This window comes from Eumetopias jubatus, unplaced genomic scaffold, assembly GCF_037043125.1.
Source record: "Eumetopias jubatus isolate StellerSeaLion01/CBP00866 unplaced genomic scaffold, mEumJub1_p1.0 scaffold_10, whole genome shotgun sequence".
NCBI classification, from domain to species: Eukaryota; Metazoa; Chordata; class Mammalia; order Carnivora; family Otariidae; genus Eumetopias; species Eumetopias jubatus.
The window spans coordinates 61,466,581-61,485,476 of record NW_028274816.1 but is presented as its reverse complement, the minus strand read 5'-3'; the positions used below and the strand labels follow the sequence as shown (position 1 = coordinate 61,485,476).

The 18,896-nt window shown below is 52.8% G+C and overlaps 2 protein-coding genes across 7 annotated transcripts; one reads left to right on the top strand and one right to left on the bottom strand.

The window, feature by feature from the left end:
- The first annotated feature begins 1,754 nt into the window (after positions 1-1,754).
- RPS9 (ribosomal protein S9) lies at positions 1,755-8,295 on the top strand. Its single transcript, XM_028094725.2, has 5 exons — positions 1,755-1,856; positions 2,056-2,177; positions 2,286-2,408; positions 7,054-7,240; positions 8,042-8,295. The coding sequence occupies exons 2-5, from the start codon at positions 2,081-2,083 to the stop codon at positions 8,217-8,219; spliced, it is 585 nt and encodes a 194-aa protein (XP_027950526.1). The 5' UTR covers positions 1,755-1,856; positions 2,056-2,080; the 3' UTR covers positions 8,220-8,295.
- LOC114201812 (leukocyte immunoglobulin-like receptor subfamily B member 3) lies at positions 8,289-14,686 on the bottom strand. Of its 6 annotated transcripts, none has more exons than XM_028094714.2 (11): positions 14,291-14,685; positions 14,033-14,068; positions 13,582-13,866; positions 13,129-13,428; positions 12,621-12,902; positions 12,020-12,319; positions 10,897-11,013; positions 10,469-10,511; positions 10,354-10,391; positions 10,103-10,200; positions 8,289-9,492 (listed from the first exon to the last, which is right to left on the bottom strand). In XM_028094714.2, exons 1-11 carry the CDS (start codon positions 14,337-14,339, stop codon positions 9,340-9,342), a joined length of 1,701 nt encoding a protein of 566 aa, XP_027950515.1. In that variant the 5' UTR covers positions 14,340-14,685; the 3' UTR covers positions 8,289-9,339. The 6 variants fall into 6 exon arrangements, with proteins under 6 accessions (XP_027950515.1, XP_027950517.1, XP_027950525.1 ...); XM_028094716.1 differs by having other exon boundaries at positions 10,103-10,155; positions 14,291-14,684; XM_028094720.2 differs by lacking the exon at positions 8,289-9,492 and adding an exon at positions 9,518-9,704.
- Between the last annotated feature and the right edge of the window lie 4,210 nt (positions 14,687-18,896).

Here is an 18,896-nt window from a genome sequence, read left to right as displayed (position 1 = left end):
TCTGAGAGCATCGACTCCAATTTTGCAAGCAGTTACAGAAAGCTATCAAACAGCATCATCTGCCACAGAGAAGTTGTGACAAGAAGAGACAATCGATGCGGCAAACTTCACCGTTGTCTTATTTTAAGAATTTGCCCCAGTCCCCAGTTCCCCCATCTTCAGCACCCACCACCCTGACCACTCAGCAGCCACCAACATGGACGAGGCAACATTACAGGATTTTTGTTCCCTTAATGCCCATGGTTCTTGGTCACACTGCTTCAGAGAATGAAGAGGTAGAGTAGACTAAGAGTGGTGGGCAGCCAAGCAGTTTATTGAGCAATAGTATGAAGCTCCCAGAGAGGAAGGGGACCTGAGAAGGTTGCTGTTTTGGAGTTCAAATCTAGGGGTTGTGTAAGCTCCTTCGAGAAGCTATCTTAAGCATCCTGAGAGTGGGGCCCTGTGGATTGGCCACTAAGGTGTGCCAATCAGGGTTTTGATCATGCAGCTGTCTACCTACCGGGTTACTGTTTGCTTGTTGATAGTCTTTGGGGCTGATCTGGAGACTAACTGCATAAATGTCTGATAGTGACCAATGTTTCATGGTTAATTGTTTTGTTTCAGGATGTTTTGCAAAAGTCTCTTCTGCAGAGGCTGCTCAACGGGATGCTACCTTGGTCTTCTCTAAGCTGTCAAACAGGATGCTAGTGTGGTTTTGTCTCAACTGTCCTGGCTCCCTGTTTTCTTGTCAGGGACCCTGGCCCTGAGGACTAAGTGTCCAGTTAACTCCTAACAGCAAGACTCTCAAGCAGCAGAAAGATTACCACTCACTGAAAGCTCAGACGATGATTAGCACTTATTAGCAATAAAGTATTTTTTAAATTAAGGTGTGTACATGGTGGGTTTTTTAGACAGAACGCTATTGCACACTTCATAGACCACCACATAATATGCATGAACAGAACTTTCAGATGCACTGGGAAACCAAAAAATTCATTTGCCTTGCTTTCCTGCAGTATCTGCTTTCTTGGTGGTCTGGAACTAACCCCCCAGTGTCTCCAAGGTGTGCCTGCAACCCTAGAGCCTGTGTGAGGGTCACATGTCCAGAAAGGAGGTCAAGAAACTGTGTAAGTTCCTGCAGGTGATAAACGGCGCCAAGGTGGAAATGAATAGATAGCAAGAAGTTTCACAACATTTCCCCTGTTCTGGAAACCCAAAGGAAACCCCAAGATAGGAACTGCAGTTTTTGGTGAATGAATGAGGCCCACGGTGCGGGAGGGCGACTTCCCTGTAGTGGAAGCCGCAGGCACCGGGTGAGCTGTTCCAGGTGAGGCCCGATTCCCGGTGTGGGCACGCTCGGGAGACAGGACTGCAATCCGGTGGGGACGCGAAGGCGCGCGCTGCGCGCTCGGACAGGGCACGCAGGCGTCCTGGAGGCCTGGCCTCTGCACCTGCTGCCCAGACAGGTGTGCAGCCTGCGCGCGCAGGGCCGGCGGGGGCGGGAGGGGGGGGGTTCCCGGCCGAGCCTCAAGCGGACGGCACTCCGACGTGAGAGCCGCCAACCTCGGGATTGGGGACCTAACGGGGCCTCTCCTGGAAGGCCGCCAAGCTCCATTCCGGAGCAGGACCGGGGCGGAGACGGCGCCCACCTCCCAGCGCGCGTGCGCCACGGCCAGCGTCGGCGCCGGGGACGGTCCTCCAGCTCAGCTCGCCGCTCTGGCCTGACCGGCCGTCTCGAATGCTTTTCCGTCTGCCAACGTCTCTTCTGATTGGCACAGGCGTGCGGCGTGCGCGCTGACGTCACCAGGGCGCATCGTTGCTATAAAAGCGTGGCCGGGGGGCCGCGTGCTTCTCTTTCTCAGAGCTCGGAGACCACGGTAAGGTGGGGCATGGTACGCTGCGCGTTCGTCAGGGGGTGGGTCGCGAGGTCGTGCGGACCCCCCACCCTTACTTATATGAGTACGCTGAGGAGGTGGGAGGTGGTGGGACGGGACTGCGCCGCGGCGGCGGCGCGGCCGCGGGACTGTGCAGGCGCCGGCCGCGGGCCTCACGCGCCCGGCTCGCCCTCCCGCGCAGGCGCAGGCGCACGCGCGCAGCCAACATGCCGGTGGCCCGGAGCTGGGTTTGTCGGAAGACCTATGTGACCCCTCGGAGGCCCTTCGAGAAGTCGCGCCTCGACCAGGAGCTGAAGCTGATCGGTGAGCGGCCGGGACCCGGTTTCCGCTTCCGGGGGCTGGCGGGCGGGCCCGCCCGCCTGCTGGGTGCGCAGCCGGGCCCGCCCCGCTAGCAGCGCCCTCTTCCCGCAGGCGAGTACGGGCTCCGGAACAAACGTGAGGTCTGGAGGGTCAAGTTCACCCTGGCCAAGATCCGCAAGGCTGCGCGGGAGCTGCTGACGCTGGACGAGAAGGACCCGCGGCGCCTGTTCGAAGGTGTGTGGGTGACGCCGGCTCCCCAGCACTGCCCGCGCCAACCCCGTGGTCCCGGGCCTGGAGCAAAGGCCTGGACGGGAGGGGGCCGTGGGGGGCGTGGCTTGAACACTGGGGACGCGTACGTCGTCTACGCCGCTGTGGTTAAGGTCCGGAATTTGTTCTGGAGCCGGGAGCTGGTTGGTAAAGGCCTTCCCGGAGCAGAGACTGGTAAGAGTGATCCCGTCGGAACCGTGCCGGTGTATCTCCGACTGTAAGATCGCAAACGCCGTTAATAAAGTGGCTGGGATTTCCTGAGGATTCTCCAAGTGCCTTCTTTTAGACCTTCCTGTAGGTCACTGGATCTTCCCCGCAGCCTCCTACGGGTCGCTTTACAGAGGTTAGCATCGTAGGGACGAGGGGTCACGAACTCAGTGATGGGGAGGGGCTGAGATGTTAGAGGAAACTTAGGGAACGTGACCCAACGTGACAGTAACTGACAGGTGGGAGACTCCCAGTTACCTCTGCTGTGGAAGAGGTAACTTGCGCTTTGTATGAGTTTACGTTCGAGTAAGAGTTAAACGCCGCAGGTGGTTTGGTGTTCACCCCTAAATTAGCTGCCTTGCAGCTGTCCTGGTGCTACTTTGCACCTGAGCTTCGGGAATCTTGGTGTATGGTGAAAAGTAGGAGGGACTGGGATTCCTGCCTGGCTTTTCCCTAAGTTTTCAAATACACCAGTTTGATTTCTCTCCCATTGTATGCTTAAGAGTTGCTTTTACACGTGAGCGTGGGTGGTCATTCACATTAGAGGTTGAGAAAGGCATGGAGCTTGTTTAACCAATAACGTGATCGCACAATCAAGAAAATTCAGGAATCCTCCCCCGTGGATGCTTGGGTGGGACTTTATCCCAAAATACGGGGAGCTAGCCACAGGTAGTTGAGGACAGAGGGATTTCGCTAGATCTACTCAAGTCTGTAGTTGGAGAAGCAGTCTCGTGGCAGACTGGGCAGGGTTGAGCCTCAGGTAACCCAGGAGTATTTGTGGTTTCCTGTGTCAGAAGTGGAAGTTACAGGGGGAAGGCAGCACCACAGGTTGTAGGCTTTCTAGTAAACGAAGCCATTTATCCCCACAGGACAGGAAGGAGGAGCCTGCAAGCTTTGCCTGTGTCTGGAGGTGTTAGTCTGTGATACAGCCTGAGGTCTAGCCTTGCCTGTTGTGAGGTCTGCAACTTTTGGCAAGAAGCTTCTCTCATTCTTGTCTGTTAAAAAGACTTTTAAACCAGTTGCAGCCAACATGTGACTGGGGGTTCATAGAGGTATGGGGGGCTCTATCCTAATGGCAGCCATAAAGAAACTGGTATTACATCCGTTTTTCAGAACAGCGACTAAAGTACCTCAGCGTTTGCCTTGTGCCATGATGACAAGGAAGGGCCTCTGCCTTTGAGGATTGTGCACATTGTTTTACATTTGTAAAACGTTCTGATTGTTCTCGCTTTGGCCAGATGGAGCCCGGGTAACTTTTCAGTTGTTGGACATATTCCTGTTGAAGGTACAAAGTTTTATTCAGTGTGCGCTGAAAATTACTTTAGTTATTATACATACGTAAGGCTTTTTTTGGTGTTGATGGAATGGTTGGGCCTTCCTATTAACAATGTGTAGATGGTTCGATAGTAAATGTGAAATACGTTTGTTTTTTAATGATAGTGGTTTTATTTTACCTAGAAGTCTCTAAATTGGAGATTTTAAACTTCGGATTCTTGAAGTTTCTGTTCTCTAGCATAAGGACAAAAAGACATAATAAAGTGTCTTAGCTGGTGGATAATAATGCCAAACTCGTCTTTTGTTTTTTAAGAAATTTATTTATTTATTTGACAGAGCACAAGTAGGGAGAGGGAGAAGCACTCTCCCACTGAGCAGAGCCTAATGGAGGGCTCAAACCCAGGACCCTGGGATCACGACCTGAGCGGAAGCACTTAACTGAGCCAGCCAGGCGCCCCGCCCCAAACTCATTTTTATTTGCCTGTTGGGTAGCTTTTGTATTAATATTTGAATATCCTTGTTTTTTAAGCAACATATAATTCACAGACCACGTTATAGTTCCAGATGTACAGCATAGCAGTTTGATATTTCTATATACTGTGAAACGATCACAGTAAGTCTAGTTAACCCTTGTCATAAAGCCTTTAAAAAAGATACACTCCAGGACACCTAGGTGGCTCGGTCAGTTAAGCATTTGCCTTTGGCTCAGGTCATGATCCCACGGTCCTGGGATTGCACCCTGCCTGCATTGGGAAGCCTGTTTCTCCCTCTGCCTGCCGTTCTCCCTGCTTTTGTGCGTGCGCGCGCTGTCAAAGTTTCTTTTTAAAAAAAAGATACACTCTTAGCAACGTTGCAATATACAATAAGTATAACTGGAAGTTTGTACACTTGACCACCCATTTCTCGCTGCCGGCAACCACCGTAATTTATCTGTTCTCTGTATCTATGAACTTGTGTTTTTTGGTGATGGTGGTTTTGTTGAGATTCCACATATAAGTGAGACTATGGGATTTGACTCTGAGTTAGTCCATTTAGCATAATGCACTCAAGGTCCATTCACGTTGTTGCAGGTGGCGAGATTCCATTCTTTCTATGGCTGAGCTGAGTAATACCCCACTGTGTGTGTATATACTACCTCTCTTGCCCATTCAACCGTCAGTAGACGCTTAACGTTTCCGTGTCTTGGCCACTGGAAATAATGCAGTGAACATGGGGGAGCTTCTCTCTTCCAGTTAGCACTTGAATTTTCTTTGGATAAATACCCAGAAGTGGGATTGCTGCATCATCACTTTTGAGGAACCTCTATACTGTTTTCCATAGTGACTGTGCCACTTTGCATTTCCACCAACGATGCACAGGGGTTTCCTTTCTCCACATCCTCACCAGCACTATTTGTCTGTTGGGTTTTAGATCTAGCCAATCTGACACGTGTGAGGTGAACTCACTGTGATTTTGATTCGCATTTCCCTGATCAGTGTTGATGAGCACCTGTTCATGTACCTGTTGGCCATCTGTGTCTTAAGGAAAACATCTGGTCGGATTCTCTGCCCATTTTTAAATTACATTGGAATTTTTTGCTATTGAGTTGGAGTCGCTTGTGTATTTTTGGTGTTAACCTCATGTCAGAAACATGATTTGCAAGCATTTTTTTCCTTTTCAAGATTGATTTGGGATCTTTTGTGGTTCCGTACAAATTTTAGGGTTGATTCTTCTACTTATATGAAAAACACCTTTGGTGGGGCACCTGGGTGGCTCAGTTGGTTAAGCCTCTCTCTGCCTTTAGCTCAGGTCATGATCCCAGAGTCCCAGGATAGAGCCCCACTTGTGCTCACACCACGCTCGCGCTCTCAAATGTTTAAAAAAAGAAAACACCTTTGGAATTCTGATAGGGATTACATTGAGTTTGTCTATTGCGTGGGGTAATGGGGGTATTTTAACTATTTTTCCAAATATCGTTTCATTTTGTGTCTTCAGTCTTTTTCTCATCAGTATCTTACGGTTTTTAGTGTCCAGGTTTTTTATCTTCGGTTAAATCTATTTCTAGGTATTTTATATTTGTTGATGTTTTGTAAATAGGAAGATAGCATGTCTTCTGTTCAGCATTCATCGGTGCAAAAAACAAAGCCATGTTACGACTTGGGGTATTGGGAAAGGTAGAGTGTATTTCTCCATTTTGATCCTATCTCTTTCCCATCAACTGTGCTAGGAAAACTGTCACTTTTTCACAGTCATGGAGCTTTCCCTGGGAGCAAGGGGTCATGATGCCAAGAATATTGGAAGTGCCCAGTAATAACAGAGCTTGCTTGAATTGTTTTGCTATAATTAAAGATAACAAGTGAAATACCCTCTTTAAGGGGGTGGGGATAGTTGGGTTTTACCCCAGTGACAGTGTGATTAGCTGTGAGCCTTTGTGGTAATCACAGTGAGTATGAGCCTTTGGGCCAGGGTTTACCCCCAGGATCACAAGGGCAGTCCAGCATGGAGTGGTCTGGAGCTGTGGGCACGGTGCAAGACCTCCTGTGCCTGGGGCTGCTGCGGAAAAAGTCAGAAGCTGACATCTGCTGAGTTCTCTTTTGCCATGCATTGTTAGCACATCCACACCATAATTTTTTTAGTGAAAACCACAGAATGATAAAGTGAATGACGATATTCAACTTAAACATGTGCGCAGCCTGTGACTTTTCTCAGGTCTAGAAGCTAGGTACTGCCAGTCCAGTGTTACCACTAAGGAAGGTGGTTTAGCCTCAGATTTGACTAGTAGGGCTTCCCCAACTCCAGCAGATTAGCTCTTGAAGCTCTGTGCTTCATTGTGGGAGTTAAGCAACAGTTGCACAGAGTCTTGAAGGGAAACATTAAGTCCTTTTCTGGGGATTGTCTCATTACTCTCCTGACACCTTCAAGGAAAGTTCTCCTTCTTCCAGATGAGAACAGAGGTGTGTGTGGTCACTTGCCCTCTTTGGTAAGAGTGTGGCCATAGTGACCTGCCTTAGGGTTGTGGGGGATTGCAGGAGTCACAGTGGCCATACATTGATTTCATAATAACGGAGCTCCTTAAGAGGTGGGGGATTCGAACCGAAGAAGTCTGAAGTGAGCCAGACACCTCAGTCTGTACTTCCTTCTCTCTTACCAGGTAATGCACTGTTGCGGCGACTAGTGCGCATTGGAGTGCTGGATGAGGGCAAGATGAAGCTGGATTACATCCTGGGCCTGAAGATCGAGGATTTCTTGGAGAGGCGCCTGCAGACCCAGGTCTTCAAGCTGGGCTTGGCCAAGTCGATCCACCACGCCCGTGTGCTGATCCGCCAGCGCCATATCAGGTAACGCCTCTAATGGGCTCCCTGAGTCTGTCTTCTGTCCCATCCCCCATGTTAAGTTTGCTGTCCTTACCTCCTATGCAGCCCTTGGAGGTGACAGGTGTGAACACACCTTGAGGGTACAGATTGACCCCTGAAAACAGCTCATGGGGTGCTGGGGACAGCCTCATTCCCCACCCTGTAGCCCAGCGCAAGCGTCACTGCGGCCTGAGCCGTACACCTTGCGAAGGCTTCTTCAGGCATACAGGCAACCAGACAGGTAACCACTCGGTGTGCCCAGTTGAGAGAAGTTGTTGGGCCTCAGCTGATGTGGGTGGGTTTGTGGATTCAGCTGTCTGTGTTTTCGCACACTGTCATTGTTAACTTGGCGAGTGGACTACAGCCCGTGGTCTGATACTCAAGTGCTGGGAGAACAGGAGTCCGGCTGGCTTGGGGGGCAGATGGGTCTTTCATCTGGGTGCTCGATTTGCCCTTTTTCAGATTTTGTAGAACGGAGTCTCAGCTGCCTCAAGGACAGGGAGGCTGCTCCTTAGTAAAACCCCGTGTCTGGCACTTTGAGACTCAGACCCTGGAATTACTGGCTGCCACCAGCTCGCCCTCCTTACTTTGTGGTCTGGTGTGAGTTGAGTGATGCTCTAGAGCTCTCCAGAACACATGGGTGTTGGAGGGTCAGGAACTCCTTTCTGGTTGGTATCGCTGCAGCACCAACCTTATCAAGTCCAAGCAGAGAGCAGCAGTGTCTCCTCCCACTGGGACCTGTTCTCAGGCCCCCTCCCCTGCCCTCCCCTGCCGTCCCCTCTCCAGGGTCCGAAAGCAGGTGGTGAACATCCCGTCCTTCATTGTCCGTCTGGATTCCCAGAAGCACATTGACTTCTCCCTGCGTTCCCCGTATGGGGGCGGCCGCCCAGGCCGTGTGAAGAGGAAGAATGCCAAGAAAGGCCAGGGCGGGGCTGGAGCTGGCGATGACGAAGAGGAGGATTGAGCCCACCCTTCCATCCCCTCAGGGCGTGAACTGTCTAGTTTCCCAGTCAGATAATAAAACAGTCAACCCTTTGGAACTGGTGTTTATTGGTGTGTGTGTCTCCCTCCCTGCTCTGAACGTACATACAGCTTCTGGTGGGAAGAGGCACAGGCCGGATCCTTGACCAGGTTCCGTCCAGCTAGTTCACACCTCTGGTCCTTGCCTGCTTAGAGGGGCCTGACGAGCCTACCAGCTGGTGTCCTTACTGCTTGGGGCAGGGGTGCAATCGTGAGCAGCACAAACATACACCAGTTATTTCAGCGGGGACACCGGTGTTAGGGGAAGTTCTCAAGCCAGCTGTTGGCATGGGGGTGGAGAGATTCCTTTCCAGGCAGAGGAAGTAGCAAATGGAGGGTCAGCCCAGTGTCCCTAGCCCTTTGAACCTTGACCCTGGCAAAAAGAAGTCAGGGTTAAGGTTGGCAGGAGCTGAATGCTGAACCTTGGGTTGCAGGTGCTGGGGAGCACTGAACAGGAAGGGCAAGCTGGTTTAAAGCTTACTGGTGTGATTGGAAAGGGGCAGCTGAGGCACCCTGCTCCCCTCCCCCTGCATCTGGAGTTTCTGAACACAAAGGAGGGAGAGCAGCTTCCCTTTTCTCTGCCTTGTTGAGAGCTGCACCTGGCAGAGGAAGGGGCTTGGTCTCAATGAAACCGGAAGCCCTGGCATTGAGCAACCCCTCGGGCTGCAGCATTGCTCATGAGTGATCTTTTGAGGCCTTGGGCTCTGAGGTCAGTTGAAAGTGCCCAGCTTCAGTGTGATGGCAGTGGGTACTGCAAAGCCTCCAGAAGGTCCCCAGTTCTTGCAGCTTAGTGCTGGGTTCCCCCTGACACCACAAGGTTGCCACTAGGTAATTAAAGGTCTTGGCGTTTCTCAGGGACCCTCCTAGGCACAGTGAGATCAGCTGTGCCACGATGGGAATTCAGGAAGCAATCAACTTCCACAAGGTCCCAGGAGTTGCTGGTGGTCTGTGTCCTGCCTCCAGGCTCCTTAGGTAGCATGCACTGTGGGCAGCTATTGTGCCTTCCAGGATCCCTGCAGGGAGCCTTGCAGACCCCTGGAGTGGCCGTCTGGGTCCTTCCTGGGCTAGCGGAGGGCCAGAGAAGCATACGCATTGGGCTCATCCGGGGGCTCCCCTGGTTGGGAGGAAGGGGGTGCACCTGTCTCCCGTGTGAGGGTCAAGTAGTTCAGCTGGGCATAGGTCACATCTTGAGGGTCGTCAGGTACCGCAGCCTGGAACTGGGGGAAAGGGAAGGCACGTGGCTGGGGAGGGGAGGGTGCACTCCCTGGGGGTCCAAGGGCCTTGCTAGACAGGGGTGGCCTTGAGCCAGCTCCTGCCCCCCCTCAGTGTACCTGGGGAGGAGGGGTGTGAATTGGAAATGCCTGTGGTGTAGACGCGGAGTGGGCACGTGGGTAGTTGGCCATGGGAATGGTGCTGGGCGAGGTCAAGGCTGGAGGCAGGAATTGGGGTGGGCCATCAACGTGGGGGGACAGGCAGACCCAGGGCCCCCTGCAAGGGGGCTCGGCTGGGCCAGCTCGTTGGCCAGGGTGAACTGCGTGGGCCTGCCACAGCTTGTTGGGGAAAGAGCAGGAAGGAGAAGGCTGAGTGAGGCTGCAGGAGCACTTTGTGTGGGGTTGAGGCGGCGCCTTCTCTGGGCCTCCACAGGCCCAGGCCGTGGTTCAGCCCTAACCTCCAGCTCCGCCCACTCGAGTGTCCCAGCAGCTGGAGACCAGAAGAGGCCCAGGGGAGTGGGCTTCCGGAAGGGAGAGGCCTGCTGCTGGGCGCAGAGTCCACTGGGTTGACCACGTGAGCGGGGAGGCAAGGATGTCAGGAGCACAGGGAGCTCACCTGGCTGTCCAGCTGTCTGTCTTCCTCAGGCGGTGTGTCTTCCATGACAGCATCTGGTGGGGACAAAACAAGGCGGCCCCCTCTCTTGCCAAGATCCCCTGAGATCTCACATGGCAGGAGCCCAGAGAGGGTCAGTGATGTTACAAAGCCACACGGAGTCAGACGCTATGCTATCCCCCGCCTGCACCGCCCACCCGCATCTCTGGGCCCGCCTCCTCCCTCCCCCAGGGCGGCCCCACACTCCCCCTTACACAGGGACTCCTCCTGGGCAGTGGCGGCCGGACCGGGCCTGGGGAGGAGACGGGGGAGTTAGCGGCAGTGAGGGGCCCCTGGCTGGCAGGAGTCGGGGTCTTGGGGTGGTCTTACCTCCCGTGCAGGCCCCTGTCCTCAGACACCTTCGCTGACACTGCTGTAGGAAGTTGGAAATCTGCCTCAGGCTCCCCCCGCACCATCCCCGAACCCTCCAGGGCCTGCCTTAAGCTGAGGCTCTGTATGATCCCCACCCATCCCCACGTACAAGTCAAGAGAAAGCAGTTCTGAACAATGAAAAACAAAGCTTGTATGTGTTTTCAAACATTTCATAAGTTCGAAAAGCCAAAAGGATAAAATATTTACATGTATGTTCACATGTACCCTTCTTTCTAGGGTTTCTCACTGGGAGATGCTGGAGTCTTTTTACACAGCCTTTCCCACCTCTCTGGCTTCCCTCTCTGGCTGGTGTTCTGAGCCCACCCTCGGTCGGCCCACGGGGCAGCCACCACCCCCTGGGGCCCATCACCCCCTCCCCTTCTCACCTGGCTTCCTGCCTCTGCCCCGACGCCGGTGTTGGACCAGGAGGAGGCCGAGGAGGCCGAGCAGCAGGACGAAGGCCACCGAGACCCCGATGAGGATGTACAGGTACCAGTGGGGACCTGGGGCAGGAGCCACACCATGAAGGAGCCAGTGATGCCATTTAACTGAGCACCTGCTGTGTGCCAGGCACCTGCTGGGCTCTGTGCATTCACCTCTGACCCTGTCAGTGATCACGCAGCAGGGGATTGCCGCCCATCCCGCCCACTCCACAGACAGGAAACTGAGGCACAGAGAGGTCATTCACGTGTCTGAGGTCGCCCAGCGTGGGGGCGGCAGGGCTGGGGCTGGAACCAGGGCTGTGGGTTCCCTTGTAGGATTTGAGGTTTTTTTCTTGCTGCCCCCTTACCCTCCAGGCAGAATACCTGAGTGGAGACCTGTCCACCAAACCCAAGCCCAGACCCGTCTCCCCGACTGCACAGGCCTGACCCCCCACAGGGGCGTGTGTGGGCCTGGAGTGTGTATATGGGTGAGGGCAGGAGGGAGGGCTCTGCCTCTCCAGAGATCCAAGAAGGGCCATGCTGAGGCTTTCACCGAAACCTCACAGCGGCCCTGAGGGAGGTGGTGGGAGGCCTGTTGTGCAGACAGTGAGCCTGGGTCACCGAGAGGGACATGACTTGTCCAAGAGCCCACAGCTGGGAAGTAGCAGAGCTGGGGTCTGATCGTGGGGGTGTGACTTCCAAGGCTTGTTCTTGCCCTGACTCCCCAGATGCTCTCAGGCTGGGCCCCCTTACCTTCTGTGAAGGTGAACTCAGACGCCTCCTGGTTGTGCCTACTCCCCCGCCCCGCACAGGGATGGGGCCACCTTCTTGCAGGTGAGGGGCAGGGGCTACGTGCTCCCAACTTCAGGGTGCTCCTCCCCCCACTGGGCGCCACCCTCTCCCTCTGCCATGACCACACCACCTGCCACCTGGCCCAGGCTCAGAGCCCCCAGGGCCCCGTGGTTACCCCAGACACAAGCCATGCCACAGAAGATGACCTTCTGTGAGCCCCCTCACTCCGATCCCCTGAGAACAGGTCCCTGAGCTGACCATGAGGACAAAAATGGGACAGGGCTGGGCTCCTCACCTGAGACCAGGAGCTCCAGGGGGTCACTGGGCTGTGACAACAGGTAGGGAGAGTTGCTGTGTGAGCTGTAGCACCTGTAGGTCCCCTCGTGGTCTGAGGTCATAGGACTCAGGGTGAACTTGACCTGGTAAGGTATCGCTGTGTCCTGCAGATGAAGGACCTGGGGAGGAGCCAGGGACCCCTCCTTGGACAGGTAGAAGCTATCAAACAAGACCTCAGAGCGACACTGCAGAGTCACGTTCTCTCCCCAGGACACTGAAGGCCCTGGCTGGGCTGAGAGGGTCGGTTTCTTATACATTCCTGGGGGAGAGCAAGGTCGTGACGTGTAGAGAGCCACCCCTCCCCACACGCCCTTGACCCTGAGCTGGGGACTACCATCCTCTCTCCAGAGACTCTCTGTGGGACCCCCTCTCAGCACCTCTTGTCTCTCTGAATGGGCGTCCTTTATCTCCATGGCCCTCACTGTCCCTTTCTCAGTCCCTGTCTCTAGACCACGTCTCCCTATCAGCCTGTGCTCCTGACCCTTTCCCTGGACCCCATCACCCAGGGGCAACCGTGTTCCCAGGCCCTGAGTCGGGACGTGGGGCAGGGGGCTCCTCACCTGTGATCAGGACGTCCAGAGGGGCACTGGGTGCCGACCACGTGGAGGAGAGCTTGTGTCCACAGTAGCATCTGTACTGGCCCCCGTGGGAGCGGCTCACAGGGCCCAGGGTGAAGTTGGGGCTGGGTTGCCCATCTAGACGCTGGGGAGCTCTGAGCTCCTCATCCTTGGTCAGAGCGAATCTGTCAAAGCCAGTCTCTGAGCGACACAGGAGGGTCAGGCTGTCTCCAGACTGCACCAGGGAGCCCGGCTGGGCCGAGAGGGAGGGCTCCCTGTAGACACCTGGACAGAAGGGGACAGTGGCCCTGAGGGGACTCACACCCAACTTTGGCCCAGGGCCTGCAGTGAGGCTCGTATGTGTCCCTCCCAAGGCCTCCCACCTGTGGGTCTGGCCCCAGGACGACCTTGTCACCCACCCCCCATCAGCCCCAGGGCTCCACTGGGCATATGGCTTAGGTCAGTCATCTGGGCCCAGGAGGTAGTTGGGGTGAAGCAGGGGCCCCCTCACCTGTGACCTGAAGGTGCAGAGGGTTACTGGGATGTGACCACAAATATGGGTACGATTCGGGAGAAATGTAGCATCTGTAGGTCCCCCCATGGGAGGTGTTCACAGGGCCCACAAGGAAGACTGCCTGGTACCGCTTACGACGGAACGTCAATTCCAGGTATTGGGGCACATCAGCTCCCCCCTCCTTCAGCAGATGGAATGACCCCCGTGGCCACGGTGAGCTACAGGAGAGGGACACGTTCCCTCCCGAGGCCACCACAAGGGTTGGGTTGGCTGAGAAGGAGGGTGCATCAAACACTCCTGAGAGAGAAGGAAGGAGCTGTTATAGGGGCCATCAACCCATGTACCCCATGTACTGTGGACTGTGAGCAAGGGGTCCCCCTGAGGCCACACTCCATTCTCTTCTGCCTGGAGGAGGGCCCCCAGGGGGAGGGGACCAGCTCCTGCCCTCACCTGTCACCACCAGGGTCAGGAGGTCACTCTCCTGTGACCAGCTCTTCCCTCTCTGATATGCACACTGGTATTTCCCTGAATTGTGTGAGGTTATGAATGCAAAGGAGAAACTGGCCCTGTTGCTGGAATCCTGTGAGGTCTTCATGGGCCAGGATCCACGGACACTCTCTTTATACAGATAGTAGACATCAGCCTGCAGAGACGACTGACACCAGATGGTCACAGGGCTCTCCTTGGTGACCATGGGGCCAGGATCAGCCCAGATGGAGGGTTTGGGGAGGGTCACTGGAAAGGAATCAGATGGAGTTGCAAGGGTGCCCTTCTCTCCTCAGTTTCCCACCTGTCGCCCCAAGGCCCTTCCCACACCGGTCACCATCAGCCCTGACCCTCTGCACCCTCCAGCTGCCCAGGGGGTTGTTGGGCAGAAACAGGAGGTCTGGGGAGGACTTACCTGTCCGTGCCTGGTCCCACAGGCCCTGACACAGCCCTGGAAGAGAGTTCCTGTGAGTGCGTCCCCCACCCACACGTAGCTGCTCCAGGCCTGGTTTGGGCCCCTGGGTACTGGGGTCACATCTGGGGCTGAGCACACTCCTTCCCCCAGAAGTTCTGCCCCCACTGATCCTCCACAGTCCTGAGATCTCCCAGGGACCAGGACCTGGGGGCTGGGGGGGAGGGCAACCCCATCCCTCCTCGTTTCCAGAAAGCTCACCAAGGTAGAGAAGGGCAGTGGGGGTCAGGGTCCCAGCGCTGCCTCCCATGGTCCTCAGCCGTGCAGACAGCTTATAAAGTCCTCAGAGTGTGATGGATGGACAGATGCACAGGGTGTGACCCAGCCCAGGCCCCGTGTTGCTGGTCACGTGTCCCGGATGGATGGCCTCACAGGAAGGGGGAGAGCCCCCCCAGGGCCTCGCTCTGCTCTCCCTGAAGGGTGGCATGAGAGCAGCAGGTCCTGGGACTGTTCAAAGCAGATGTGAGTCTCCCCAGACCACACTCACTCCGCCTCCTCCCCACCAAGCCCAAGTCCAGAGGACAGCACTGGTCCCCGCACATGAAGCTTGGGGAGGTAGGGCAGGGTCTGGGAGCCAGCCCACTTTCAATTCCACTTCTGCCCCTTACACAGAGGCTGTGTGACCTGGGCTGTGACACTTCCCTTTCCTGAGCTTCTGTAAATGCAAATTTTCGTCCTTCCTTCCACCACACTGACAATCAGCCAGTGATTAGTGAGCAGTGACCACATCCAGTCATGGCACCAGGCGCTGGAGATTCATTGGTGAGGGGGCAGACTCGTTCCTTCCCTGGATGCATGGGGCTGTGATTAGTGATAACAGACAATATAAATATTTAGGTGGGAAACAATTCTATTATAGTCTTATAAGACTCTTCCAAGTTGGAAGAAAAAAGAAAACAGAATCATGAGAATCATAATGTGTAGACATCATACAGTCTGGGTCCTGGTGGTGAAGGGTCCTTCTGGGCAGTGGAGTGATGGAAGGCAGGAGCTGGGGTTTAGCACAGAGATAGGAGTGGGGGGCATCCTCAACCAGAAAGATTGGAGCTGTTCTCAGAACTGAGAGCAATCAGGAGGCCAGGGCCTTGTCACACAGGATTTTGAGCATCATGCAAGCATTTGGGATTTCTACTTTAAGGCAATGGGAAGATTTTAACCAGCAGACAGTCGAACAAATTTCTGTCTGGAAAAGACTAACGCTATAGGAAATACAATTAGTAGTCAAACCCCAGCATTTGTCTGGTCCCTGGGTGGTGTGTTGATCACTAATTATGCTGTGTATGTAGTTTTCTCACTTAAGTCTTACCTGAACCTATCACACAAAACACATGTACGGTTGAGCAGAACGAGCCAGGATGGTAGGTTGGAGAGGAGTTAACCAGGTTCAGATTGGCTGAGGGGACAGCCCGAGAGAAGGCATGGAATTGTTAATAGCTCAGTTTGTGTTGCTTGGGGAGGTGTTTGGGTTGGAGTGTAAGTTGTGTGTGCTGGGGCTGGTGGGTTTAGTTCTAGTCTGATGGTCATAGCCTTGAAGATGAGATGGTACAACTTAGATCTTTCTGCAGCAGAGTGCGGGAGGGTTTTGAGTCTCCCACAGGATCAGACCAGCCTGGTGATTAAAAGGATCCTCTGGAGGTGGTGGAGGAATAAACTGGGGAGAGGAGAGGCCTAGTTGGAGGGGCAGTGGGGAGGCTGACAAGCTGATGCACACAGGCTTCTTGAGTTCTTGTGATGGATTGGACGTTAAGAGGGTCTCGGGGCCTGGTGGTGTGTATCCGGTGAGTGGACATGAGCACCAGAGCACGAGGCTGTTCCACCCTCTGTCTGGTGCCTGGAGGAGCCAGTGGGGCCACCCCAGGAGGATGACCCAGGGAGAGGCAGGCAGTGGGAGGTGCTGTGAAGACAGATTGTCATTTCTCAGAAGGAAGCACGGCCCTTCCTCCTGCCCGGGGATTGTGGATTTTCTTTGCCCCCCCAACACTTCCCTTCACTGACTTCCTTGTTTCTGTAAGTCAGCGCCATCTTTCTCTTCATCACTCCTTCTAAACCTCTGATTCATTTCTGCCTCCTCAGGGCCCCGTCCTCCCCTGGGCAGAGCTCTCCATCCCATACTGTGAATTCCTTCTCCAGGCACGGGGTTAAGAGCACGGGTTGGAGGCAATTCAGAGATCGAACTGAAGTTAGAGCTGAAACACGCTTTAGTGTCATTCTTTAGCAGATACTTCCCCTTTCTGAGTCTCCTGTTCCTCATAGTGACAACATAGTGGCCTCTCCCGTCAGGATTGCTGTGGTGCCTCAGGATTGCTGTGGTCCGGGGTGGTTTCATATGTGGCTTGTAGGCACTGAGATGCCCGCAGTGTCAGAGTTCATATCACAGGGTCAATTGAAGGCCACAGCCAACATCCACTCCAAACACACAGAAATGCCAGATAAAGGTTTGTAAGATACATGGCCACAGTTAAATTAGAGTAACTAAAGTGCCAGAAATGCAGAGTGACTCCCTAGACATAAGCAGAGACCAACACTGAGTGGGTTTGGTCATGGGTCCCAGAGATGGGCCCCAGGATCTGGTTTACTGTGTATGTACGGAGACAGGTGGCAAAGCTCCAGAGGAGACAGGGTTCCAGGTATAAGGTTGGGAGTTCTGAGCCTGCTGCCTGTCTGAACAGGGACTGCACTATCTCCACTCCCCGATCTGAGGTCACACCCAGAATTCAGCTCCTTTCTCCAGGTGTGAGTGAAAAATATTCAGTGCAATATGGGCGGGTATCAATGTAGTGTGGAGCTCAATTTTGAATACTCCATGCATTGCTGGCACCCTGAGTTTGGAACACCTACACATTGTGAGTCTGAAGCAATTGCAAGCTAGTCACTTGTTTAGGACTTCACAATACAGGAGAATGGGGGTGATAACTTCTGTGAAGGGTTAGCTCAGTGGCAAAATGACCAAGTGTATGCGATCAGCTATGCCATGAAAAACAGAGTACAGACCCAGTCACTGTGGGAATTCCCAACAAAGACGAGGGAGATAAATTGAAAATCGGGAAGAGATTTAAAATTAAGTATGCTTTAAATCTTCAAACAGAAGATGTGACATTCACGATACAAGAAGAGTTTAGTGGAAAAAAGGGTGCTAAGGAAATTTCATAGATAAAAACTCATTAATTGAATAAAAGGATTCAAAAGATCTATTCCATAATAGACATTAGATAACTGATCAGAAAACTGGGGACTTGGAACATGAAACTCAGGAAGTATCCCAGAATGCAGCTGAACATCATGAAAATAGAAACCAAAAAGATAAAATCTGACACATGGAGAATAGAATAACTAAGTCCCAAGACACATTTGTCCTTCATTTTAGTGGAAGAAATGAGAGAATGATCAAGTGACAGCAATTAGGTATTGTTGTTAAGGGTTTTTTGGAAGTGAAACCAGAGAAATGGTCAGCATGGGCTATGAAAGCTGAACTGTTACTGGGAGCTACATCCTCGAAAGCAGGTCAGAATGTCAGCTAGTGGGATGCCTGGGTGGTTCAGTTGGTTAAGCGTCTGCCTTTGGCTCAGATCATGATCCCAGGGTTCTGGGATCAAGCCCTGTATTGGGCTCCCTGCTCAGCAGGGAGCCTGCTTCTCCCTCTGCCTCTGCCCCTGCTTGTGCTCTCTCTGACAAATAAATAAAATCTTAAAAAAAAAAAAAAGTGTACCTACCCAGGTTGACAACCTGCTCAAACAAACAAAAATCCACATTCCCCAGAAGATTTTATCAGAACCCAGTGTCTTCCAATGTAATATTCAAAGAAACAGGAAAGTCTCAGTAACACTCAAAGGAAAAAATAATCAACAGACACCAACCCTGAGTTCACCAACAGTTTAAAGCCATTTTTTAAAAGATTTATTTATTTATTTTGGGGGGAGGGGCAAAAGGAGAGAGAGAGAGATCTCAAGCAGACTCCCTGCTGAGCTCGGAGCCCAATGTGCAGCTCCATCTTATGACCCTGAGATCATGACCTGAACCAAAATCAAGAGTCACTTGCCTAACTGACTGGGCCACCCAGGTGCCCCAAAGCCATTTTTATAATCAAGCTTCATGAAATAAAGACAAACACTCTTGAAATAAATGGAAAAAATAGACGTCTCTCACCAAAGAAATTATAAGAGGGGGAAAAAAGGAAATTTTAGAACTGAAAAGGTCAGTAACTGAAATTAAAAATTCCTGTGTCTAATGACAGAATGAAGATGACAGAGGCAAGAGTCAGTGAACTTGAAAACAGAACAAGGGAAATTACAATCTGAGCAGTAGAGAAAAAAAGATTTTTAAAAATGAACATAGGGGTGCCTGGGTGGCTCAGATGGTTAAGTGTCTGTCTTCGGCTCAGGTCCTGGTCCCGGGGTCCTGGGATGGAGCCCCATATCGGGCTCCTGGCTCGGTGGGAAGCCTGCTTCTCCCTCTCCCTCTGCCTCTCCCCCCGCTCAGGCTCTCTCTCTCTCTATCTCTGGGTCTCAAATGAATAATTAAAATCTTAAAAAAAAAGAAATAAAAATGAACACAGATTGAGGGATTTGTGAGACAATTTATATAATTGATCTGCCAGCAAAAGGAGAATGCTATCAGTGAAGAAAAAAAGTTTGAAGAAATAAATGTCCATTTTACAGATTTGTTGAAAGTCATACGTTTACATGCCCAAGATGCTCAGCAAATGAAAAATAGGATAAGCTTTAAAAACCATGCCCACCTACATCATAATTAACCTAGTCAAAACCAAAAAAGAAAAAGAAATAGAGAAAATGCCACATTACGTAAAGAG